This window comes from Pseudorca crassidens, chromosome 21 (genome assembly GCF_039906515.1).
Source record: "Pseudorca crassidens isolate mPseCra1 chromosome 21, mPseCra1.hap1, whole genome shotgun sequence".
NCBI classification, from domain to species: domain Eukaryota; kingdom Metazoa; phylum Chordata; class Mammalia; order Artiodactyla; family Delphinidae; genus Pseudorca; species Pseudorca crassidens.
Window position 1 is genome coordinate 4,901,185 of NC_090316.1, and position 27,620 is coordinate 4,928,804.

Consider the following 27,620-nt stretch of genomic DNA (forward strand, 5'->3'; position numbering starts at 1 on the left):
CCACAACAGTGAGAGGCCCGTGTACCGCAAAAAAAAAAAAAAACAAAAAACCCGGTAAACCAAGAAATGAATAAAACGATTAGTTGTTTAGAATATGGTTGTGGACAAAATGTATTGTCAAGACATTATTCAGAAGAAAGAGACACATAATATAAAAATTAATAATCTGGAGCTAAATTATGGATGATTTAGAGAAAATATAAAAGGTGATCAAGAAAGAGGGGAAGTGAAGGTGATTTAGCATCCTGTTTTGTTTAGAGGGTAGGGGACAGGTGTTAATTCTCAACGCTGGTAAAAGAAGTTTGTATGTGTTTATTAATAAATTAGTAGAAAAGGGTGCATACCTTTCAAATCATTAGAGAAGAAGAAGAAACAGACAAATTCAGTCAAGGCTGAAAAGGAGCAAAATAAGAAAGAACAAGAAAACATTACACAGAAAACACAAACAAAATGGCATAAATAAGGCTAAACATATTGGTGGTAACAATTTATGTGAAAAGGTTAAATACTTAAATTGTGTTTTTAAAAGTCCCAGCTGCAAAGAGTTTATACGAAACATGCCTCGCACAAAATAATCCAGAGAAGGCTTGGATTTAGAACTGGGAAAGGAGAACAATTGTTTCAAGCTAAAATCCAGGATTTGGCGTCATCGAGAGAGAAGACTGTCAGCCTCTCCCCATGAGTCTCAGAGAGGGAGTCGGGCTGGGTGGGGGAATGAGGTGCTCCCAGAGGGCAGGGAGACACATGCAGACAGAATGGGAAGAGTCTTGGTGATGGTTTCTTTGGATCTGACACCAAAAGCAAAGGCAGTAAAAGCACAATAAACAAGTGGGACTACATCAAACTAAGAAACGACTGCACAGCAAAGGAAACCATCAGCATGAAAAGGTAACCTATAGAATGGGAGAAAATATCTGCAAACCATATATTCGCTCTTCAAAATATGCAAGGAACTGAGACAACTCAGTAGCAAAAAGCCAAGTAACTCAATTAAAAAATGGGCAAAGGATCGGAATAGATATGTTTCCAAGGAAGACAATCAGGTGGCCAGCAGGTAGAGGAAAAGGTGCTCAACACCAGGGGATGCAAATCAAAACCACAATGAGGTAGCACCTCACGCTTATTAGGATGGTTGTCATAGAAAAGACAAGAGATAACAAGTGCTGATGAAGGTGTGGAGGAAGGGACCCCTTGTGCACTGCTGGTGGGAATGGAAATTGGTGCAGCTACTATGGAAATCAGTATGGAGAGTCCTCAAGAAATGAAAACTAGAACTACCATACGATCCAGCAATGCCACTTCTGGAAACGAAATAATTCTCTTGACGAGATATCTGTACCCCTATGTTCACTGCAGCATTATTTACAATACCCAAGACATGGAAACAACGTAAGCGTCTGTCGATAGATAAATGGATAAAGAAAATGTGATATATATGCAATGGAATATAATTCAGCCATAATGAATTCAGCTGAATATAATTCAACCATTTGCTGACAGGACAGCAAATGTCCTGTCATTTGCGACAACACAGATGAACCCAGAGGACATGATGCTTAGTGAAGTAAGCCAGATACAGAAAGACAAATACTGCATGATCTCACTTATAAGTGGAATCTAAAAAAAAAGAAAAGAAAAAGAAGTTGAACTCATAGAAACAAAGAGTAGAGAAGTGGTTGCCAGGAGCTATAGGGGGCGGGGAAATAGGGAGAGGTTGGTAAAAGGGTATACATCTTGGGTTATAACACGAATAAGGTCAGAGGATCTCATGTAAAACGTGACTACAGTTGATAACACTGCTTTGTACAATTGAAATTTGCTAAGAGAGTGAACTTAAATGTTCTCAGAAAAAGAAGAAGAGAAGAATACGAATAAGGAGAAGGAGAAGGAGGAAAAGAAAAGAAACAGAATGGAAAGCCTGGAGAGTGCAGCTGAAATGGATTAGATTAGATGAAGGGACATAAAAAAACATTATCAGAGCATGTTCAGAATTTCAGTTTTCTAGGAAAAGACCTGGGTCTGCCCACACCTCCTCCTGGAACTCTTCGTGGGCCACTGCCACAGTCCTAGTGTGTCTTGGCCACTGAAACAGTCCTAGTGTGTCTTGGCTGGTGACCTCAGGGCTGGACACACGATTCCTCCCTGAATGTCTGCAGAAACCAAGGCAGGGGTCTGAGGAGGGTCTGCCTGATGTAAACCCAACTCACTGTCACGGCAACCAAGGTTCAACCTCCCTGAGGATGACACAAGACGCCGTCTACACTCGGGGCCTCCTGATAAGCACGTGCGCCTGGATGCTGTATACACATGGGGGCTGGATGTCAGTTCTAGGGTATAATTCTGTCTTTATGTGTGCGGTTTAGATTGCTCTGGAGACGTCTTCCTAATGGTAACTGTGTAGCCACATCTTCAAAGCAGGGGTGAAAATCAGCACTGAGCCGGTGACAGACGCGATCAGAAAGAGCCAGAGGAAGATCCGGTCGAGAACTTGAGCTGCGAACTTCCAGTCTTGCACCACCTGCAAAAGAGAAAAAGACGCCTCCCATTCAGGATGTGGGGCAGCTGCTCTGAATTCATTTCAAGGGACTTCAGAAAGAGTCCTATTCAGATTTACAGCCCTGCAGTTTTCCAAACGCACCTGACACATCCCCTGCAATATAGGCTTCCTGGGACCTCACTGACCGTGCCCAAGAAAACAGCCCATAATTCAAGTTCATGGGAAAACACTTTCATCACCGTTGAGGATGTAAAATTGAAAGAACAGAATCATTGATGCGTTTGTAAATGTTACTGATTGAAATGGGAAAAGCCTGATTTTTACTCAAATAAAAAGCCAGCATCACTCACTGTGATGCTTCCTGATATGACATAGGAAATAAATCACAAATTTATAAATTAAGAATTTTTGTGGTCACTTGACTCAGGACCTCTTTTCCTCCACTCCCCAGGTGGGTGGGTCTACAATGGACACTCCTGGAGGAGATGACAGGAACTGGTGAGGGAGAGAGGAGACCAAGTCCCTCTGGAGGAAGGGAGGCTGGGGAGACTGGACAGTGGCCAGTGAGGGAAAGTTCAGAGCAGGACAAGCTGCAGGGTCGGCGGGGGTCGGGGGGAGCCTCAGAGACGGGGCCAGAAATCTTTTAAGGGAAAATAAGTGTCCCATTTCCAGTACATGGGGATTTGGTAAAGATGGAACCAAGCAGGACGCCTGCCGTTCTAGAAGGAACATAGAAGCTGATGCAGAACTTGAATGTATTTTGTGCACATAGAGGTTTAGAAATAAAACCTTGGGGAAAACCACGAAGAAGACAGATGAAAATGTTAAAAGTTTCAAACTTAAGTGGGGGATTATTAACAATGTGAATCATCTTAAATGTTTTGTATTTTCCAATTCCCTATACTGATGATGTGTTACTTTTATAATTTTTAAAAAAGCTATTTAAATTTTTGTATTAGAATTTCTAAAAGGCACCAGGAACTATATTCAACATACTGTGATAAACCATAATGGAAAAGAATATGAAAAAGAATGTATATGTATGTATAACTGAGTCACTTTGCTGTACAGCAGAAATTAACACAACATTGTGAATCAACTATACTTCAATCAAAATAAAATTAAAAAAAGAATTTCTAAAATATATAAAGAAAGAAACAAACAAAAAACCCTTAAGCATAGCTGTAATGTTTTTTCTATAGCAGCATTTTTTCTAGTGCTGTTTAAAAATTTTTTCAGTGGATGAAAAAATGACAAATTGTTAAGAGAGGAGAGATGCTAGGCAGTGTCTACATGAAAAGTAGAGGATATTTCTAAAAAACCCTATTCTTTCATAAGTTTGTTTATGAGATCAGGATCTTGGCACTAATTTTTACTGATTTTAGAGTAAAATAATTAAACCCTATAAACTGGTGTAAGTATTAACTCATTTTAAGCAACAGACCTGTTTTTGTGCTGAGTATTTAAATGTCAAATAATATTTTCCTTCCACGGGGGAAGGACCATGTAGAGGAGGGAGGGAAGACGGGGAGAAGAAAGATGAGGATTAACATTTATTTTTTTGTTTGTTTGCTTGTTTTTTTTTTTTTTGCGGTACGCAGGCCTCTCACTGTTGTGGCCCCTCCCGTTGTGGAGCACAGGCTCCGGACGCGCAGGCTCAGCGGCCATGGCTCACGGGCCCAGCCGCTCCACGGCATGTGGGATCTTCCCGGACTGGGGCACGAACCCGTGTCCCCGGCATTGGCAGGCGGACTCTCAACCACTGCGCCACCAGGGAAGCCCGAGGATTCACATTTATTGACTGCTTACATAATCATGAGACCACGTGCGCTAGGCACACAGTGCATGTTTTATACATGATGTCACTAATTCCTCACAATAACCCTTCAAGGGAGGTTTCAGAAAACTGAAGTTCAGGTTAAGTAGCTTTTCTCAAGTCATAATGAACATGGGTAGCATCTGCATGCAGGACCGTTTTGAGTCTGAAATCCACACCCTCATCACATTTTAAAAAATAAATCTCTTTAAATTTGTGAACTAAATACTTGTTGTTACACCATGTTTTTGTATAAATTTAGAAATTGATTCCTTCTGTTTTCTGTTTTCCAAATATGCTGAATAGAGATATCCATCATCCCACTAAAAGTGAGAGATAAATGACCAGAGACCAGGACAACCAACTTAAAATGTAGAATTGAATTATTTTAGATAGAATTAAGTCTACTTATAAGAAATAGTGCTTAATCTATAGTTGCTCCTCTTTTGCTCATTCTGTTTTTGTGAACTTCTCCCTGAAAATCCACACTGAAGTCTCTATTTTGTGTCAGGGCTTGTTTTAAGTTTTATGTGTGTCAGGCAGAGAGCTAATAAGGTCACGTGTTAAACAAGGACGCATTTGCTGTAAACAGACGTTAAAATCTCAGTCCTGGCTTGCGGCGGTCCCCTCACCTGACTGATGAAATGCTCTTTCTTCACGTGGCTGGAAATGTATCTGATGGAATCCGCAGCCTTTTCCAGGAAAGCGACCAGAGCTTTTTCTCCATCGCTAATCTGCTTTTGTTTCCTTTTTTCGAGGACTTTACCTCCCACTGCCGGTTTACTCTCCTCTTTATCCGGGAAAGAGTAGCCATCCACGTGGTCCTTCATGCAAAGTAATTTAGGAAGTTTTTGCAGAAATAGCCGCTTAACCCAGGGGGCCATGGGGTGGTAAGTGGAGGGAGATCTGTGGTGGACGTTGATGACAAACACGGTGACGATGATGGACAGGGTGACAAAGACCATGATGAACAGGAGGTACTCGCCAATGAGCGGGATGACCTTGGAGGAGGACGGGATGATTTCTTCAATCACCAGGAGAAACACTGTCAGGGAAACCAAGACGGACGTGGATAAGGAGAGCTTCTCCCCCTCATCAGAAGGCAAGTAGAAGACAAGCACTGTCAGAAAGGACAGCCCCAGGCAGGGGATGATGAGGAAGAGGGTGTAGAACAGGGGCAGGCGGCGCAGCACGAAGGAGTAGGCGATGAACGGGTACTGGTACGCGCCGTCTCTCCGGCTTCCCGCCGTGCCCTTGGCGTTGAGGATCTCCCACTCTCCGTTGTCGAAGAAGTCTTTTCTGTCCACGTTCTCGTCTATCAGGACGAGGTCAACCATGGTCCCGTCGTAAGTCCAGGATCCGAACTTCATGGAGCAGTTCTGCCTGTCGAATGGGAAGAAGGTGACGTCCATGGTGCAGGAGCTTTTGTAACTGGCGGGAGGCATCCACACCACGGTCCCGTCAGATTTCACGATGGCCTTGGTCATGAGTGAGCCTTCGAACCGTCCGTCAGCGCTGTCGAAAAACGGTTCACCTGATGGTTAGTTTAACACATATTAACTTTTTTTTTGTTTTTCCCACCGTCGTACTATTTGTATTTTATGACTTTCCTACCACAGGGTCAAACAATATTTCCAAAAGGAATAATTTTCTCGTTAAAGTTGTACCTTTCTCTTAATTATTTTGGCACAATCAGGTTTTTCTATTTCTTTTTTTTTTCTTTTTAATTAGTTAATTTATTTATTTTTGCTGTGTTGGGCCTTCGTTTCTGTGTGAGGGCTTTCTCTAGTTGTGGCAAGCGGGGGCCACTCTTCATCGCGGTGTGAGGGCCTCTCACTATCGCAGTCTCTCTTGTTGCGGAGCACAGGCTCCAGACGCGCAGGCTCAGTAGTTGTGGCTCACGGGCCCAGTTGCTCCGCGGCATGTGGGATCCTCCCAGACCAGGGCTCGAACCCGTATCCCCTGCATTAGCAGGCAGATTCTCAACCACTGCGCCACCAGGGAAGCCCAGGCTTTTCTATTTCTACTCCTAATCCGACCAGTGCACTTTTCTACTGTGATACTTACTTTTCAAAGAGAACTATGTCAGGAAGCCAGAGAGATTCTGACGGAACTTTAATTGAATGAATTCCACCGTATTCATCTGGATTCCAGCGTAATTTGTGGTCTGTCCATTCCTGTGTGAAATTAATATACTGTAGTTTTGTTCTGAAAATTCAAGGTATTAGAGTTTGGAATCTTCAAGTTTATATTAATTTACTAATCCAGTGTTTTATTTTAAAAAGGAAATTCATCCACTTTAGACCTTATGACCCTCTCCGTGACTCAGGGCAGGTCAAGATACAGTTTGAGCCAGCCTGGTCTTTGATGGTGCCCAGACTCTCACACCTGTCCAGTCTGGGATTTCCAAAATTGCCGTATCTACCTCACAATCTAGAGGCTCAGCAGCAAACACCACTGATTCATGACTTATTTTCTCCTAAGGAACAAAAGAAAAGCAAAGATAGCTCTAACTCAGTTTATTCTAGGAGAGTTGGTCCAGTGATATTGTAATCTCATGATAATTGTATTGAGAGAAATGATTTTGAATATCAATCAAGAGTCTTGGACAAAGATGCATGCAACATGCTAATATGAAACTTCCAGTATCTGCTGACTACTCTTGAGGACATTATAACTTTTATCCAATGATAAAATATTTCCCAAGAATCTCCTTTTAAGCTCTAATCTGAATTTATTTTGCGAGTACCAAATCCAGTTTTAAATTATATTCCTAATGTTGTTAGCCTCCAGATGCTTGCGTATTTTTCCTTGTAATAGAATGTAATCATTTAGCATGTTTTACAGGGGTTGGTGGATCCAGATTAACAAAACTGACCGTTAATTGATTGAATTATGAAGGATGATGTATGGATGACCCAGTTACAGCAGAAGTGGACTTAAAAAGATTTAGGATCTAGAATCTTATGAAATCTGACCTGAAAATTAATTATTCCACCCTCTGTCATGTGGACAGTTGAGGAATGATATAGGAGAATATTAAATGACATTTCAGGAGGTTGGGAGGGTATGCCCAGTGTGAGGCTTCCTGGAGCCCAGTGGTGCCAACTGTCATTAAAAAATCAGGAGTCAGCAGATAGATGGTTCACTAGATGGTAAAATATTGAAATATGCATGATGCCTGGAAAAGGACGGAACTATACACACCAGATGAGACATCGTCTCTCTTAGGCAATATTTGTGAGGCTTAATCCTTGAAAAACAAATTTTAAAAGATATGGGTCTTTAAAAGTCTACGCTCTAAAGGATTAAAAAAAAATTGCATGACTACTTATGGAAAACCATGCATATGAAGACTGACAGTTTAAGAACCCAAACTAATAAAGCATTTATCATGCTTACTTGGTACTCACAAGCTTCTCTCTTCCTTCCTCTTCCTCTGCCCATTTTGAAAAGCAAATATAATTTCCTTCCTATGAATTATTTGTCTCCTGCTAAGGAGATTTCTACTACTGGCAGCAAGCCTGAATCCCAGAAATGCTGAAGGGAACTCAGAGCAACATTTATGGTTTGTTTTCACTTTTACATTTTAAAATTTTCCTTACAATAAAAGTCACTCTACAGTTCCCCAGGCAAACAGTTGGATAATCACTAATGCCATAAAGATACCAGAATAGCTCTGCTGCCCCCAAATTTTCCTCGGGCTGCCCCTTTGTAATCAACCACTCCCATATCCCCAGTCCCGGGCAACCACTGCTCTATTTTCTGATCCTATAATTTTGCCTTTTCTAGAATGTCATATAATGGAATCATACAATAGGTAGCCATTCCATCCTGACTTCTTTTACTTATCAGAATACATTTTGGATTCTTCTAGGTTGTATTAGTAGTTTGTTCATTTTTATATTAGTGAGAAGTATTCCACTGTATGAATATACCACAATTCTTTTTATCCATTCACCAGGCAAAATATCTGGATTCTTTTCAGTTTTTAATGATTATAAATAAAGCCACTATAAACATTTTGTAATTTTTTGGGTGAAAACCATTCTTTTTTTTCTCTTGGGTAAATACCTAGGAGTGGGATGGCTGGGTCATAGAGTAAGTGTACGTTTAACTTAATATGATACACGCCAGAGAGACTGAATCATTTTGCATTCCCACTAGCAATGCATGAGCATTCCAGCTGTTTGGCTCATCTCTAGTACTGGGTTTTGTCACATTTAGATGTTTAACTATATTATAATAGTTGTAAAGTAGTAACTCATTATGGTTTTTACTATGCATTTTCCTAATGACTAAATGATGTTGAGCATTTCTTCATGTGCTTACTTGCCATCCATACATTTTATTTGGTGAAGTGTTTGCTAAATCTTTTGCACATTTTTTAAATGGGTTGTCTGTTTTCTTATTGCTGAGTTTTTAGTTCTTTATATATATGGAAAGTATATTTCTATATATAAAAATAGATCCCGAGCAGGGAGCAAGCTGCAGGCCCACAGGCGATGAGCCCCGGGGACAGACGTGCACTCGGGCAGACTGGCTGGAGCTGGGCTCTTACACTCTGGCTCCGTCTTTAAAAATCAGTGTTAAGCGAGCACAGTTAGGAGTCCAAACCCACAATTCCTCCGCTTGGAACCTAAAGATCTGGAACTCAAATTGCCTGCTTCTGGAATTCAGTCTTCTCTCTTCTGCAGGCACTGCCCGTCTTTACCTAAGCCCAGCTGTATAGCCAAGGAGGAAGCGGGGGAGCTCACATTCTGGGGGCACATCCCAGCAAACGCACGCTGGCTACACAGACTGTGCTCATGAAGTGGGCCAAGCCCCAGAGGGAGAGACTGTTCAGTCAGAAAGATTTGTCTCGCTCACCGGACAGCAAGATGAACAGCTGTGGCCAGAGACAGCAGAGACAGTGCTTTAGGACGCTCACAATTTGGGGGGAATTAATTCATTCCACAAATATGCGAGGCTTATACCAGCACTGAGCAGGGCCGCCTTGCCCTCCTGGCCTGGGGCTGTCTCAGACAAGAACGAGTAAACTAACTGGCAAACCATCACCACACCCTGTGGTTATTGCCATGAAGGGCGCGGTTTGGGTGTGAAGATGCAGGACAGTGAGTGGACAGGGAAGGAGGTTCGGATTTGACGACATCGCAGCTGAAGCAGAGGGTAGGAAGGGGCAGTGGGTGCTGTGGAGGGCAGGTCTGCTGTGGACGCTGTTGCAGGATGAACAGCAGACGTGAGTGGATGGATGAATGAGGGACACGTCTCAATCCTCGAGGAGGATATAAAGACAGCTCCAGTGGATTCAGGGTGTGCTCTTGACCAGTAAAGGAAAAGGGGCAGGTGGGACTCGCGGTCATTGCCGCTTACTTGGGGGTACCTGAGAGAGAGAGAGAAAGAGGGAGGCAGCACTGAATTAGAGTTCCACCCCTGCACCGTTCTTTTTTTTTTTTTTTTTTTGCGGTACGCGGGCCTCTCACTGTTGTGGCCTCTCCCGTTGCGGAGCACAGGCTCCAGACGCGCAGGCTCAGCGGCCATGGCTCATGGGCCCAGCCGCTCCGCGGCATGTGGGATCTTCCCGGACCGGGGCACGAACCCGTGTCCCCAGCATCGGCAGGCGGACTCCCAACCACTGAGCCACCAGGGGAGCCCCCTGCACTGTTCTTTACTAGCTGTGCTCCTCTGCGGGGTTAAGGGAGACATTCCTCACCATCTTGGGGTCCTTCTGATGCTAGACCTGGGGAGTCGGAGATGCTCTCCCCCTGGATGTGCCCATCAGAGCGGCTCACAGAATTCCCAGCAGGTTGTGGTCCACCATGATGCGGGCTGAGCCCCACAACCCAGGGCCACTGCCCGTCTTAGGGTCAGCTGGGTCAAGGTGAGGATTCAGAGCCCAAATCCCCGGTCCTGCTCTCTAAGGAGCTGTGAGGCTTTCTGGTCACTTCCCTGCTCTCTCTGAAACCGTGGAGGCATTTGGAGATTGATCTCCTGTCTCCGCCTTCTTAAAGCAGTAGATTAGAAACAATATCCAGTGTTCATGGAGCATGTCCTGGCCAAGATTCCCAAAGCCCTGTACAAACATCAGCTCCACTTTGCAGCAGTCCCGGGCTTGAGAGCTTGTTATTATAGGAAACAGGGGAGCGCAGGGTAGGTCAGGGCCAAATACCAAAGTTAATCTCTGACTGAGAAAAAAAATAGAAACATACTCCCAGTCTAGCTCTCTTAATTCTGAAAAGTGCAACTTCAAATCCATATCACATATATTCCCTTAAAACTGTCTTTTCTTACATATATTACCTGAAATATCACCCATAAGTGTCGAGATATTACCAAATTTCATTTAAACCTAAATCATAAGACTTTTTAAAACTATGTCATGACTTCTTTATAATAAATAGATTCTTCTAATTATTCTTAATAATTAGAAAAAATATTATTATAATAATTAGTAATTCTTAATCCCAAGACCAAAAGATAGTAAGGAACAAATATTCCTTGCTGGTGATTGGCAACCTCTGGGACACCCTTGGGATCGTCAGTTATCTCAAAGTCAGGTGTGAAATTCCTAAAACTGAATTAGTGTTGATTCACTTTAAAGACAGCAACATGACATCTTATATGTCTCATATTCCCATAATATCTATGAGTTGTTGAGGCCAAGAAATGGGCTTTGTCATTAAGGATGAGAAAGCCTCCAAAGGTGGCACCAGGAAATGACATATATTGAGTCCCCACTACGTGCCAGACCATGTAGGAGTCACATTCATGCACACAATCCCGTTTAACCTCCCAGTGATACTGTGAGCTAGGCATCGTCTCTATTTGCTAGATGAAGAGACTGAGGGTCAGAGAGGGGAAGTGACCTGCTCAAGTTTATACAGCGAGACTTTGGATTCCTGACTCACTCTGCTTGAATCCACGTGAATCAGAAGACCACACGGGTCTCCTCTGCTAAGGTCAGAGTGAGGCTGTAGAAAAGGAAGGAAAATAAGATGGTGAGGGAGGTCTGAGGTAAACTCCTAGATGTACAAGTGCCATTACAGGTTGTGGAAGGCTTTGGGAACGTGGCCCGGACCTTACGGCAAGGCCGTTCTTTCCTTGGGTTTGTTATGAAATAAACCAGCTTCTTGGTTTTCTCCTGCAAGCCAGCTGCAGGGATTTATCCAATGAGGCCTTCATCATGTTTCTGAACTTTTTGTTGATCTAAAACAGGAATCAGCTGTTGGAGAAACAACACCAGTCTAAGGTGTTGGCCTGGGCAGAGATTAAGGAAGCTTTGTTTCCCCTGGGGTCATCATGGGGCTAGGATAGCAGCCGGCTCTCAGCGACAGTGAATCTTACTGGTTCATTGGAGTATGCCTCCAGCGGTGCAAGCCCAGTGCCCTCCACCATCCCTGGCACGTAGTGGGTGCTCAGGAAGTGCTAGTTGAGTGAATATACTTGACATCTGTCGTCAGAGTGATTATTCACACAATAACATCTAGGCAAAGGGCCAACCCTCCTGTCATTAAAGAAGGGATATTTTCATCTTTCATTCCTTTTTGGGTACCTACGGTGCGGTTTTCCTAACCTTGACAACGACGAAGCAGAATCTGAGCGGCTAGGGAAGTGAGTATTTCTCACGGAGTTTTAGTGAGTTAATAATCTATTTATGATTTATATGGTCTTGAATACTCTCTGGAAGTACAAAGGAGGAAGACAAATGAGTTTGCAAAATAAAATCAGTAACATAAAAATAGCTCCACGTAGAGGACTTTTTCAGGATGTCACTAAATTTGTGCTTGTAAAGGTCTGTGGTTGAGAGGATAGAAGAGAAATGTCTAGATATATCAGACGAGAATGAAGGAAATAGAAGACACAGCAGAGGAATTGGGTAAACAAACAAACAAACAAACAAAAAAAACCAAGCATCTCAGTTACATATGCTATCAGGAGACATGCTTTTGGTCCAAGTAGGTAGAATTTTATTCTCTCTGTGGAAATGAACTAGGGAGCATTTTTCAGTGTCTGAGAGGGCAATCACAAAAGAGGAAGGTTTGGTCATTTTTGTCTTTATTTTGACTGAGGTAGACACGGATGATTGGAAAGAGTTTCCTGTAGCTTTGCTCTGGTGTGAGAGCTTTGGGAAGTCGTGTTATTGAGAAGCCTATTCAGGTGGGTCACAATTTCTCCACTTTTATGGCTTGTAGAACTTCTACTGATCCTGCAAGAGCCAGTTTAAATGTCTCCTCCCCTTGGAAGCCTTCCCTGATTTACTCCCTGTTTCATTGTCATTATTGTAATGACCCAGTTCCTTATGTATATACTTTCCTTATGGTGTTTATATTACAGTAGTTATTTTTTACACAACTAACACCAGATCCTCTCCTTGAAGCAGGGCTGTTTTGTGCTCTGGACATCCAGGATCTAGCAGAGTACCTGGCCCTTAGCAGCCTCTCAGTAAACCCTGTGGAATGAATGGAAGGTGGAGCGAACTCTAGCCTCATTCTGTCCCACATGTCTTTCTAGACCAACTCCATGAGACATCCCAGAGGTTGAGGAATCGAAGCCTTAAAAGGCCAGGATTAGGAACCGGACTCTACAGGGACAGCCCTGAGAGGAGTGCCAGACGTCTCCCGTCAGCTCCCTCCAGTTTGAAGAAGAATATGGTTTCTTTATACAAGCCAGGCTGCACCTGATAGTGTGTAGCCCGAGGCAAGTCACTCCAGTCCTCCAATCCTCAGTCTTCTAATCTGCAAGGTGGGAATAATAACAGGCCTGTCTCAGGAGGCGGCTGTGAGAATTGAATGCATTCATTCCTGTGACACAAGCGGCAGAGTGACTGGGCACTTGGCAGGCGCTCAATAAATCTCAGTATTGTTGTTGGCTACTCTGAAACTGACATCTGTGTAAAACACTAAAATGGTAGGGGTTTTTTTGTGGTTTTTTTTTTTGCGGTACGCGCGCCTCTCACTGCTGTGGCCTCTCCCGTTGCGGAGCACAGGCTCCGGACGCGCAGGCTCAGCGGCCATGGCTCACGGGCCCAGCCGCTCCGCAGCATGTGGGATCTTCCCGGACCGGGGCACGACCCTGTGTCACCTGCATCGGCAGGCGGATTCTCAGCCACTGCGCCACCAGGGAAGCCCAGTAGTTTTTTTTAAACATCAATTTTATCTTCTTTTTATCATCCCTTCTGTCCTTTCTTTTACCTTTTTTAGTTTTAAAAAGCTTTAAAAAAAGTATAAAAGTAACATTATGGTGGAGCTCCAAAGCCTCCTCTTCCATGCAGCCTTCCCTGCCTGCCACCCAGGCCATAGATTCTCCTTTCTTTTTTGTTGCCATATTGTTTGCGCCACAACATAGCCCTTATTGATTAATACCTATTGTGACGTTCCCGCTCCAAATCCAACCTGTGTGAGTGCAATAGTTTCCTAATACTCTCGGTGGTTTCTCCCATTTTGGATCCTCCTCTAATTTAGAAACAGGCCTTGATGTTTTGTGCAAAGCTGGATGTGCAGACAAGGCCCTAACTGGGGAAAGCTGGTTCCAGCCAGGTGAGGCAGTCTCTTCAGTCTCTGGTAACAGGGGTAATGATACCTGCTCTGCTAATTCAGAGAGGTTGAGAAATGTAAGTGGATAAGAGCCATGACAACCCATTGCAAATTAATGCAATGAAACCATGTTACTCTCGTTACTTCTATGACATGGGAACCAAAGTCCCCAGCTGGCTTTTCTAAGTGTCAGCTAGCAAGCCCCCACCTCCCCCTGGAGATTTCTCTTGCTCTGTTTTGGGTGTTGGGGGTTTTCAGGTGTTGGTTCTGTCTTGCCCTGGAGGCTCCCACCAGGCCACCGTGATTCTGGGGCATAGGTTTGCGAGAGGTCATTTCCAAAGTACAGCTAGAAACCAAGGAGCAGTGATTTCTTCCCTTCGTGTCTGACATTGTTCTCTTTGGCTGAAATGACTCCCTATTTCCAAAATCTCAAGAAAAGTGAGAAATCCTTACTATCTCAGAGGCCAAGGTCCTGGACCACTGTTTTAAGTGTAAGAGCTTAGCCTCAAGGGGCAGCTGGAGGAGGTGTGTGTGAATCAGTGAGAGTCTGTTCGTTTGTTTTATTTTTGCCAAATTCCCAAGCCTATTTACACTTTAACAGAAAAGTTTTTCTTCTCTTCCCTGAAAGCTCAAATACAGGACTTCTTACTGATTTTTATGAACTCAAAATACCTCCAAATTCCACTTTAGAAAGTGCAAAAGTAGGATAAGTTCTGAGGAATGAGATAGGTATATCAAAAAATACATTTATTTAAATTGTATTTTTATATCTACATTCCTAGCTTATTATTTTCTCCTGGACATTTTTATTTGCAAGTAAAAAACTATGCAGATCCATTTCATAACATGCTAACATACCTACCAAGAAAAGACTCAGAGAACTAGGAACTAGTAAAATTTATAATGATTATCCAACTCTGATCAAAGTTTTTAGGTAGGAGAAATTTGATGACACCAGATGAAGTCTAGGGAATGTCCTTACAGTCTCTTTTATCCATTGTTCCTTATAAACAAACCATTAGCAGAAAGACCTGAACAAGTCTACTAAACCTGAATAGATAACTAATTCATTTCAACATAAACAAGTGAAAACTATTATGTTTGTACATTAAAATTAAGTGAGATAATTAACATATCCCCACTGGGAAGATTTTAAATCTCTGGGAGATGAGGCAACATCCCGTAAAAAACCCAATAATTGCTAACAAAAATAAATAAGCAATTAAATCAACCTTCTCACCTCCTATCAAGGAAGTGCCAATATTTTCTCCTTTACACGACATATGCAAACTTGAATGGTAATTATTTCCTGGCAACTCCAGAAAGAGCAGGAAACAGGCTATGGCCAAGCTAGGAGCTGAAAACAATTCACATGCTTTTCTAGTCATATTAGGAAGACGGAGGTTCATCATTTTGACTTGGGCTTCACCTTGTTCTGAAGTTGGTGGTGAGTGGCCTCTGTCATTCCCTGTTTTCTCTTTCTAGGGAACAACATTAGGGGAAGGGTCATCCCAGGGAGGACCAGGGGGGAAGAGGGAGAATTTAACATCCCTGATTTTCTTATCCAGTTGTGGTAGCTTAAATGAGGGTAAGTTGCACCCTGACACCTTTCCCCCCTTTCTGCAAGTAGCCCAGGGACCAGTGCCCTGGACTCAGTGTCAGAGTCACCCTCCTACCTGCCCACTCCAGAAGCAAGAAGACAGAGCAAGGTGTGCCTACGAGCTTCCAGACTGACCTCTGACTCGCGCAGAAGAGAATACAAAAGAATAAACCCTTCCCCAAACACTCCCAAATATCTCTCTGAAGAACTCAATATGCTCTTTAAAATAATTATTTTTCAACGGGAGCCTTTCTCAGTAGAAAAGAATGGAAACAATTGGGGGGGAGCTACAGTCCTTGGACTGACAGTTACCTGTTTGAGCCACACGTTTGTTGTCATCAGCTGATTCTTTTCATCCTAAGAGAATGAAAATTAAATTCAAATTAAGTGAAACTACAGCAAAGGAAACCATAAACAAGACCAAAAGACAACCCTCAGAATGGGAGAAAATATTTGCAAATGAAGCAACTGACAAAGGATTAGTCTCCAAAATTTATAAGCAGCTCATGCAGCTCAATAACAAAAAAACAAACAACTCAATCCCAAAATGGGCAGAAGACCTAAATAGACATTTCTCCAAAGAAGATATGCAGACTGCCAACAAACACATGAAAGAATGCTCAACATCATTAATCATTAGAGAAATGCAAATCAAAACTACAATGAGATATCAACTCACACCAGTCAGAATGGCCATCATCAAAAAATCTAGAAACAATAAATGCTGGAGAGGGTGTGGAGAAAAGGGAACCCTCTTGCACTGCTGGTGGGAATGTGAATTGGTACAGCCACTATGGAGAACAGTATGGAGGTTCCTTAAAAAACTACACATAGAACTACCATATGACCCAGCAATCCCACTACTGGGCATATACCCTGAGAAAACCATAATTCAAAAAGAGTCATGTAGCAAAATATTCATTGCAGCTCTATTTACAATAGCCCGGAGATGGAAACAACCTAAGTGCCCATCATCGGATGAATGGATAAAGAAGATGTGGCACATATATACAATGGAATATTACTCAGCCATAAAAAGAAACGAAATTGAGCTATTTGTAATGAGGTGGATAGACCTAGAGTCTGTCATACAGAGTGAAGTAAGTCAGAAAGAGAGAGACAAATACCATATGCTAACACATATATATGGAATTTAAGAAAAAAAAATGTCATGAAGAACCTAGGAGTAAGACAGGAATAAAGACGCAGACCTACTAGAGAATGGACTTGAGGATATGGGGAGGGGGAAGGGTGAGCTCTGACAAAGTGAGAGAGGCATGGACATATATACACTACCAGACGTAAGGTAGATAGCTAGTGGGAAGCAGCCGCATAGCACAGGGAGATCAGCTCGGTGCTTTGTGACCACCTGGAGGGATGGGATAGGGAGGGTGGGAGGGAGGGAGACGCAAGAGGGAAGAGATATGGGGATATATGTATGTATATGTATAACTGATTCACTTTGTTATAAAGCAGAAACTAAAAAAATTAAGTGAAGCTGTGTGTTGGATTTTTCTTTTTGTCCGAGACTTCCTGAGTCTTACCTTTGAGGGGTCCAAAGTGAAAAGGATTCTCAACTGAAGAGCAGTTAAATGGCATTGAGACCCTAAAGCATTAGGCATATTTTACTTAAAATGAAAAATAATAATTAGAGCAAGTAGTAGTTCACTGTGGTGATATTTATATAAAATTGCCTAACCGAAGGCATGGTAAGGGTGTGAAGTAGAATGAAGTATTAGCTAAATGGGAGATGGGCTTTGCATGATTTTCTAGAAGGAATCCTGGGTGATGAGTCAGCTGGGGGGGGGGGGGATGCGTGTGTGCACTTGTAGTGGGGTGGAGATTTGGGCAATGGCGGAGGATTATTCTGTGACTTTGGGGACCACGGCAGAATGATTCTGCAGAATCGGGGTTGTTGAAGTTCATGGATTTCCCCAGGGACATCATGGCAGTAATGTGAGCCCGACAGGAAAATTAGTAGAGAATGTTAAGGTGTGGTGTGTCAGGGAAAGGTATGGGGTCCTGAGGGGATCCGGGAGGGGATGGGGTCACCCAGGCACTCACTCTGGTGCTGTCACCATCTGCTGTCCCTCCCCGCAAGCAGCCCTGCCAGCCCTGGCTCAGCCCCACCTCTGCAGCCCAGCCCCTCACCCTGATGCTCACCCTGGGGGCTCCAGCAGAACTGCCAAGGGTGATGCCCTCCTAGCAGGCACATCCCACCCCCCCCAGAGGAAAACGTCCCTCCTCCACGCCACCCACACCCCACCAACAGTGTTGCAATGAAAATGACGTTCTCATTCTTTCCGTGGGTCATTTCACTGGCTTCTTGGGGCAGGTTTTATTTTTAAAACTGAAATGGCAGACATGTGGAAAGAAAACAAAATCAAATTTTAGCCTCGAGAATGGGCGAAGGAATGCATGTTCTCTGCAGCTGAGGGCCGAAGATTACTCACCACATCTACCAGCTGAGATATTTTCAACCCAAAATATACTTTTATGGTGTCATTAGATTGTAATACAGGGCGAACCCATTTCTGGTAACCTTGGAATAAATGTCTGAGCAGCGCATCTTCTTCTTCGGCTATGGGCCTGAATCCTGCAGCAGCTGTAAGACATGAGAGGACCCGAATTAACCGGGGAGGCGGGACGGCTGGGCCCACATTCTCCAGCGGGACATCGTGTATTTCTAAACAGCCTGATTCAGCAGAGGCAGGGTTGAGGCTACAAGGGTTCTCTCTAAACACTCTCCTTACCCACCCCAGCTCCCTCCCCAAACGCACCGCTCAAGGTAGACTCTCGTTCTACTTCTTTAATGTTGTATCTGTATGAGGTGACGGATGGTCACTAAACTTACTGTGGTGAAATCCTTTCATGGCGCATGTAAGTCAGATCATTATGCTGTGCCTCCTAAATTTCCACAGGGCTGTATGTCAATTACATCCCAATAAAACTGGAAGAAAAAAATAAAAGTAGAGTCTATACCCAGAGCTTTGCCTTCTTACAGGGCTTTCTCATCAAGAGGTCAACACCTCCTGATGGAGGTGGTCTCTGCCTGCTTGCACTGTCCATCACTGCACCTGGTCTGGCCCCTTCACATCCCTGATCACAATTTGTCATGCATTTGTCCCTGTCTGTCCTCCCCTTGGGTGCCACGATGGCAGGCACAGTATCTGTGCTATTTGGTGATGTTCAGCCAGCACCTAGCACGGTGTCCGGGCACAGCAGTAGCTCATTTGATGTCTACTTAATGAATGAACCAATGAAGGGAGAGCCAGGCCATTTTCCATACGTTCAGCAGACGTTCACAGAACACCTACCACATGCCCCGCCGGTTCCCTCCCTTCCTCCTGGGGAAGTCCTCCCTTACGAAGAGCCTCCCTGGCCAAGAACCAGGTTCTAACAACAACTCTTTTCCTCCCCAAGTGTACAAAAGCCTAAGAAACACCCTAATTTCAAGCTTTAACACTCAAGTTGAAGAAATGGTTTAGGAACGTGGTCTAGAGGTAAGTTTTGTTTCTTTTCAGTGCTATGCTATCCAATTTCAAACCAGGAAGCTCTTTGTTGTTTTAAATATGGCCCCTTTTTTCCTCTGTCCAGCACCCTCTGAAATCCTACAATGACTCATTCTGCACCATCCGCTTTCCCACAGAAAACCTCTTCTTCCCACTGAGAGACGCACGTGGCTGGCAAGGTCACACGCAAGACACACCCCCACGTTTACCCAATGAAAACCCAGAGAGTCTTAGTGGGAAGAAAAGCAAAATCGCACACATGCTCCACGTGTGCGTGAGACCTTCACTTTACTGGGGAGCCATGATTCAAAATGTAATTCAGAATGCTCCTCCTGGGGTGAGCAGGGGCAGACACAAGGCGCTGCGTGCCGTGGCTGCCTCCACCCTTTCTCTTCCACTCTAGAAAGCTGGTGACGATGAAGATGCTGAGGAGTGGTAGAGATGTAACCTTACGTCTGTGCTTATTTACTCAAAAGCCTAACGGTTCTCAGACTTTGATACTTCTACTACTCTTAGCCAGCAGAGGGGCATCAGGAAGCAGGTCAGCGGGTGGCAGCCAGGACAGCCCTCTGTACAGACCCCAAAACCTTCCTGGAAATGTGGGCAGTGGGAGGATAGGGAATTGAAAGGGGAATAGGCTGAACTTCCCGAATTCCCTGCCCACACCTGGGCTTAGCTTCCTAAGCAGCACGGCAGCTCTGATGGCTTCCAGCTCCTCCAGGGGTACCACCCTGATCTCAGACTCCATCATCTCCCTCTTGGCTTCGTGCGCTGCCTCCTAATTGCTTCACTCTTACCCCTTTTATAGTCCATTTTCCAGCAGCTAGACCATTGCTTAAAAGCAGAAGAGGATTATGTCAGTTTCCTGCTCAAACCACCCCCATGGTTTCCCCTCAAACTTAGAAAAACACCCCCAGTTCTTACCGTGGCCTCCCAGGCCCTAGAGGGTGCCCACCCTCTCCCACTCTGGCCTTGCCCCTCGTCCCCAGGCCTCAGCCCGTCTGCACTTTTCAGAACTTGCCCGGGAAGCTCCTGCCCTAGGGAGCCCTGCCTTGCTGACGTCTCCTCCTGAAGAGGTCACTGAGGTTACACCGTCTACGGATCCTTCCGCACACTGCGTATGTACTTCATACACTGTACCTTTAAATGTGGGTGCCTTATCCCGCATCGGAGCTCTTGATGGTGCTGTGTGTGCTTCTGTTTATCGTCTGGCTCCCCTACAGCACGCCGGCGCTCAGGACAGTGCCGGCACTGTGGCTGCCGAGCTGATAGCAGCGCAGTTAGTTGCCATGTGTTTGCCGAGTAGCCTTGGAGAGTTTGGGCCGGAGCCGGACCCCCAGGAGAAGGAGAAGCAGGGGGGCCGCGGCTGGGCCTGCAAGTACCTGCCTACCAGCTACTCGACCTTCTTCCCTGTACAGATGCTAAACGGCGCCAGCTTAAACCCTCCCCTCGTGGCTCCCCTACAGCCAGGACGCTGTGACCTTCCTACCTGTGTCCCAGCTCAGCCCATGAGAACAAGTCACTGAGGACAACATCTCATAATGGTGGAGGTACACCAGGAAGGCTGAGGACAACTGCACGATGTCTAAACACACACACACACCACACACACCACATACACCACATACAACACACACACCACACACTACACACCACACACACACACCCATACACATAACACACACACACACCACATACAACACACCACATACAACACACTACACACATACCACGCACACACCATACACATAACACACACACACCACATACAACACACAACACACACAACACAACACACACTACACACCACACACACACACACCCATACAACACACCACATACCACACACACATCACACACTACACACCACAAAACACACCCCATACACATAACACACACACACACCACACACACCACACACAACACAACACACACTACACACCACACACACACCACACACTACACACACCACACACACACACACATACACATAACACACGCACACACACCACACACACCACATACAACACACCACATACTACACACACACACACACCATACACATAACACACACACACCACATACAACACACACCACACACACCACATACAACACACCACACACACCACACACAACACACCACACACTACACACCACACACACACCACACACTACACACCACACACACACACACATACACATAACACACGCACACACACCACACACACCACATACAACACACCACATACTACACACACACCACACACACACACCATACACATAACACACACACACCACATACAACACACACCACATACAACACACCACACACACCACACACTACACACCACATACACACACCATACACATAATACACGCACACACATACACACCACATACAACACACACCACACACACCACATACAACACACCACACACACCACACACTACACACCACACACACACACACCATACACATAATACACACACCACATACAACACACCACACACACACCACACACTACACACCACACACACACACCCCATACACATAACACACACACACACACACACACACACACACACACACCATGGGCTTATTATCTGGGACAGCCCTGCATTATCATCATTTTGGACATGTGAGAAGGATCCTGAGACTGCACCTTGGACCTTCCTTCCTGGCAGGATAACTTTACTGTCAGTTTGGAGGCAGTGGGAGTTGCATGTTGGGAAGGATCTCCTAAGACTATGACCTGACCTCCCCAGCCCCTGACACCCCATCACCAGCATCCAGAGGGAAGCAAGCAGATCTGCTCTCAGAGACCCGTGTGTTTGTTTTGACCCTGTTGCCCATGTCAGAGGGTGAGCTGCCATCTGAGTCAAGGAGGAAAAGGCCTAGCTCTGTACTGGCTCTTACAGACTGGATGTGTCCCTTCAAATCCATATGTTGAAGCCCTAACCCCCAGCGTGACTGCATTTGGAGACAGGGCCTCAAAAGAGGCAATTAAGGTTCAATCAGGTCATCAGGGTGGGGCCCTAGTCCAATAGGATTGCGGTCCTCATAAGAGGAGGAAGAGAAACCAGAGATCTCTCCCCAAGCAAGCACAGAGGAAAGGCCATGTGAGGACACAGCCAGGAGGCAGCAGTTTACAAGCCAGGAGGAGAGCCCTCACCAGAAACCGAGTTTGCTGGCACCTTGATCATGGACTTCTAGCCTCCAGAACTGTGAGAAAATAAATTTCTGTTAAGTCACCCAGTCTGTGGTATTTTGTTATGGTAGTCTGAGCTGGCTAGTACAAATCTGCATTGCCTAAAACAGACCTTACCAAAAAAGAAAAGAAAAAGGCCAAAGGTTGAATGTTTTCTGCCTAATATCTTCCCCAAAATAGAAGCTGAAGTCACTGATGTTATTGGAGCAGATGTAGAGACAGGCCCAGAACTGCTTCTGGTTTGTTCTTCTTGTAAAATAGAATGCTATGAGGAAGGGCAAGGGCTTCCATGTTGATTCTTTGAGGCTAAGGCCTCAGTAAACATTAGATGACTTTAAGTGAATGAGTGAATGAATGAATAAATGCACAAAAGGCTATAACGGCACTTTCTGTGCACAGGAGACCGGCTCACGGCTCCAGAGGATGTGGAACCACAGATGTTCTCAGGATTTCCAGAACAAGTGGTCTCTTAAGAAATAAATGGATTCCTTCTAAAATATGACACAAATGAACATATCTACAAAACAGAAACAGACTCACAGACATAGAGAACAGACTTGTGGTTGTCAAGGTGGGTGGGTAGGGGAGGGGTGGAGTGGGAGTTTGGGGTTAGCAGATGCAAACTATGATATATAGGATGGATAAACAACAAGGTCCTACTGTAGAGCACAGGGAACTATATTCAATATCCTGGGATAAACCATAGTGGAAAAGAACATGAAAAAGAATATATACATATATAACTGAATCACTTTGCTGTGCAGCAGAAATTAACAAAACATTGTAAACCAACTATACTTCAGTAAAATTTAAAAAATACATTAAGAAAAGAAAAAAGTGGATTCCTGAAAAGTTGTGTGTAAACCAAATTTTTGCTAATGGACTTCTATTTCAGCTTAATTAGACAAGACCACTATTCTAAGATACATCTCAATGATTCATTGACAAGTCAGGAAACTGCTCTTGGAAGATGAGTGAGTCTCCCACCCCCCTCTGCCATGGGGGTTTGCAGTCCCCAAAGTCAGCTTCCTAGGGGAGGGACGGGAGGACATTTGTACTCGTAAATAATTTCAGCATTAATTAAAGAGGAAGAAAAGAGAAATGATAAAGACGTGAAGACGACAGAGCCAGAAGGGACTTTTATGGTGATGTGAGCCCCTAATTTTATGGGTGGAGACCCAGGGGACCTGCGAGGGGTCACCCAGCGAATGGGGGTGCGGGCTGGTCTTCTGAATCCCAAGCTTCCATCTTTCCACCGTCCCATGAAGTTCACTGAGGATTGAGGAGGAAAAACACTGTTCCCTCCACCATGGTCTTACTGCCACATAAAAACTGTTCCAACAATTCACTTCTATGAACACATATTGGTTGTTACTGCTCTTTCTGCTGCTGTGTTGTTAGCACTGTATTCTCCAAACTGTTGCTTCAAGCTGTCTATCACGGGGAAGAATGGTGCTCTAAAACCAGGTCCCGGGTAGTATTTGTTTGGTCAAGGGGAGACACTCAACCCTGCTGAAGGTGTTCTGTAATCACCCACCCCGCCTCCCCGGAATCTCCCTCTGCTGCAGGTGGCACCTGGCAGGCTGCTTTACTGCGGGGTTGGTTGGGGGGACTCTTGAACAGGCACTGCTCTGGGGTCACTCTCTGGGGAGGGGGACGTCCAGTGCTTTACAGTCACAGAGCAGAGCCACCCTGCTTCAGACCAGACAAGGGTCTCCCTGCATTTCCCTGCAGCCCCTCCGCAAAACACACACACACAACACACACTAGGTCTAACGCACATCTTCAGAGGATGTGTGCTGCCTGTTAGAGATGCTTTTCACCATCTCTTTTGGTAAAAAAGGAATTTTTGTTTCTTCCTGAAACATCTTTCTCCCCCTTTCTTCTCTTCTCCCTACTTAATTTTTAAATCTTTTTTTGCTTCTGTGCTGTGCTGCTTGGAAGATCTTAGATCTCCAAAGAGGGATTGAACCAGTGCCCTCAGCAGTGAGAGCACAGAGTCCTAACCACTGGACCACCAGGGCAGTCCCATCCCTACTTAATCTTTGTCTCATTTTTCTTTGTCAAAATCTTCCCCTTGGGACCAGACAAGCGGCCCCGCAGGCAGAGGGCAAGAACAGGGAGAGACAGACAGCAAATGTGTACAGACGGACAGACAGACAGAGATGCAGTGCCCTGCCTGATTCTAGTGATTTCCTCCACGTGGAACTGGCTGGGGCAGAGCTGCAGGAGGGTGCGCTGCTCTTGGCTCAGGACCCCGAGTCTCCTGCCAAACTCATCACTCGTTAGAACGAGGGTCCAATGAATATTTATTCAACGTTGAGAGGCCCTGGACTCAGACCCAGAGACGAGAGGTCTGGTCCTGATTCCAGGCTGTGTGATCTCAAGTAAGACCTTTAACCTCTCCCAGTGAAAATAGGGAGCAGTGATGGGGAAGGTCCAGCCACTCACACGCCCAGTGCTTCTAGGTTCTTTACATCCATGAGACAGCCACAAACGTGACCTCTTAATGCCATATCTGCTCTTCCAAAGATACACAGAGAGCTCAAGATTGAGATGCGCCCTTGATTCGAGAACAGCCCTTCACACCTGGCTGCAGCAGAGAAGGCGTCCAGGTAACGGTGACCAAAGCTACCCCGGGGCTAGACACTCCCTGGGAGGAGCTTAGCGCTCTCTCGACCCCAGTGAGTGGAATCACGACAGATTTGGATGGGGCGCCCAGAAACAGCTGGAGACAAATTTTTTCTTTGGAACCCACGACTTGAGTTTCTGGTCTCTTTATTCTTCGTGCTCCTGTGTCCTTACCTTTCTTCAGGTGCTCATACCCTCTGCTCTCTCCTCACCCCCATATCAACAACTGCTTTCAGCAAAATTTTGACAAACTCTCTTATACCAAAGTATAAATAATTGATAAAACTTAATAGATGATAAAAATACAATAAACTAGTGAATATAACAAAAAAGAAGCAGACTCACAGATATAGAAAACAAACTAGTGGTCACCAGTGGGGACAGGGGAGGGGTATCATGGGGTAGGGGATTAAGATGAATAAACTATTAGGTATAAAATAAGCTACAAGGATATATTGTACAACACGGGGAATATAGCCAACATTTTAGTAGCTATAAATGGATTATAACCTTTAAAAATTGTGAATCACTATATTGTACATCTATAAGTTACATAACATTATGAAACAACACTACTTCAATTAAAAAAACTTAATGGATGAAACTTCCCATGATTATTTACGACTTTGTGGAAAACAATATCATTGTTTATCCTCAGCTAGGAGAGTAAAGAAGTAATTGAAGAATTTCAAACCTCAGCAAGTATGGTTGGGAGAGGCGTATTTTTTGTTTGACACTTTTTGGTATATTTGGGGTTTGCCTTTCATTATCATCACCTCGTCCAAAAAAAATCATACCACAAATAGCCTCTTCTGCCCACACGCAGAGCTAGCCCTCAGGGTGGACTCAAATAATAAATATTTCATGGCTTCCTGCTAGCATGAGATCTCTTAAAACAACCTTGTTTTATTCCTCCTTGCATCCCACATACTGGAACGATTACTACAGTATGGTAGATCTTCAATAAATATTTTTTGAATGAATAACACACGTCCTCAGGTGGTAAGAGTGATGGGAAGATGAAGAAGACACAGTCCCTATTTCTGGGAGCAGACACAAAGCGTGGCCATGACAATGATCCTGCCACCAAAACCAGAAATGCAGAGATGAGGGCTTGTCCCTTGTAATTTGAAAAAGGTAGTCTTGTGTAACAAAAAGAAACTGTTTTCTTTACAATGAGTAGTCAAGTTAAAGAACTTAAGGAAAGGTGGTGCAGATCTAAAACTAGCGATCGGCTCCAGTGGATCTAGAACCACTGACAAATTCCAGAGTTACTGCCGGTTACTACATGGATTTGTATAGATCAGTGATGGATGTATACAGCTCAGTCTACATTCCCAAACTCTTGCAGCCCACACGGGGAAGACGTGTGACCAGGCCCTCCTCCGATTCCAACTTTCTGTGTAACTTACAACGCACAGAGGAGGGGTCAGAGGTGAGCCAGAGGGTTCGTGCTAACTGCCCCTGCTAACCAGGGGGTGGTTTCCCTGTGGGCAGAATGGTAGGAATCAATTCTTTCATAGGAAATAGGATGCTCTCGTAATTAAGGCAGAAAAACACCAGACATTAATTGTACAGAAACTGATTATTATTTTCATGATTAATTGATGTTAAAACACACAGAAGTTGATTATTACTTTTATGATTGGCAAGTTGCACTTAAGACTTTGCAGAGACCAAATTTAATGATATTTGAAAGTGGGTTTGCCACTCTCTGCACTTAGAAGTGACTGTGTGTTTCTGAGCCCCAGGTACGTAGCAAAGGCTACATTTTTGAAGATATAATGACATTCAGGTGTGTATGCCTCACAGCCTTATGACTTTTAATTCCAGGATTTATTTCAGGACTTGGGCAAATCTATCTCAGTGCCTCTGGTTCTCTATCTGAAAATTACAATAATTAGATGTGGCAAAAATACTAGTGACAAATAAATACAAATTGCTAAAGAAATAACACTGTTTTCCCACCATCTGGCTCCTGGCTCTATATGGTTTCTGGTGTCATGGAAGAGCGTTCTGTTCTTAAGTTACAGGAAAAGTGAAATGATTCCAAAACCCAGAAAACTGGCAGGTGACAATGACAATTTTTCCCTAAACTTTTCAGTTATTTTCTCCCTCTTTCCTTTTCACTCTCTCTCTCTCCTTTTATTTGCCCCCATTCTTTATTAAGAACCCTCTATTTTCTGGTGGATAATAGTCACAGAAGACTCACACAGGTTCATAGACGTTTGATATATATTTCATTTAATTCTGTTGTACATACATACTAAATGTACCTACATACACAAATTTATGAAAATATTTCTATGTCTACCTGATATTTTGGATAATTATCTGCACACAGATACAGTGATTGTTAATAGATAGGATATTAAAATGTTGATATAGTCAATTCCTATGCTAAATATTTTAATAGTTCTCTGAGTACCATTCAGTACATTTGGTAAGATTTTCCCTGCTTTTATATCTCTGTACCAAGCTGATAACGATTCAAAAGGAATAACGCAATAAATGACAAAAGCATAAACATTATGGAATTCATAGATATGATTTCTTTAGCAATATACAGATTTCAAAGACTTACTCATCGGAGCCACATTCTAGAGGTTATCCTAAAGATACCTACACATTACATTTTGTAATTCTAACATTATCAGCACTAACAGTGATCAAGTTTTCATTTATTTTAGCCTGAGCTTACCTGAGCTGGTGACACGGAGGGCGCTGAGCAGCAGGATAAAGTCTGCCAGCATCATGATGTCAGCTTGAGAACGATAATTCCTTCCTTTGTAACAACAGGGTATTTCCATCGGAAAGGACAA

General features: G+C 44.1%; 1 protein-coding gene across 1 annotated transcript; it reads right to left on the bottom strand.

The window, feature by feature from the left end:
- Positions 1 to 1,969: 1,969 nt before the first annotated feature.
- Positions 1,970 to 27,620, bottom strand: CHRNB3 (cholinergic receptor nicotinic beta 3 subunit). Its single transcript, XM_067722137.1, has 6 exons — positions 27,500 to 27,620; positions 17,900 to 18,051; positions 15,759 to 15,803; positions 6,381 to 6,490; positions 4,946 to 5,828; positions 1,970 to 2,518 (listed from the first exon to the last, which is right to left on the bottom strand). Exons 1-6 carry the CDS (start codon positions 27,606 to 27,608, stop codon positions 2,384 to 2,386), a joined length of 1,434 nt encoding a protein of 477 aa, XP_067578238.1. The 5' UTR covers positions 27,609 to 27,620; the 3' UTR covers positions 1,970 to 2,383.

Bases quoted from the DNA above. Each gene is read 5' to 3' on its own strand.
- CHRNB3 (XM_067722137.1), bottom strand. From the start codon at position 27,608: ATGGAAATACCCTGTTGTTACAAAGGAAGGAATTATCGTTCTCAAGCT. The intron at 6,491-15,758 runs GTAACTGTCAGT...AATTTCACACAG, and splicing joins CAAACGTGTGGCTCAAACAG to GAATGGACAGACCACAAATT. The intron at 5,829-6,380 runs GTAAGTATCACA...GTTTTTCGACAG, and splicing joins GACATAGTTCTCTTTGAAAA to CGCTGACGGACGGTTCGAAG.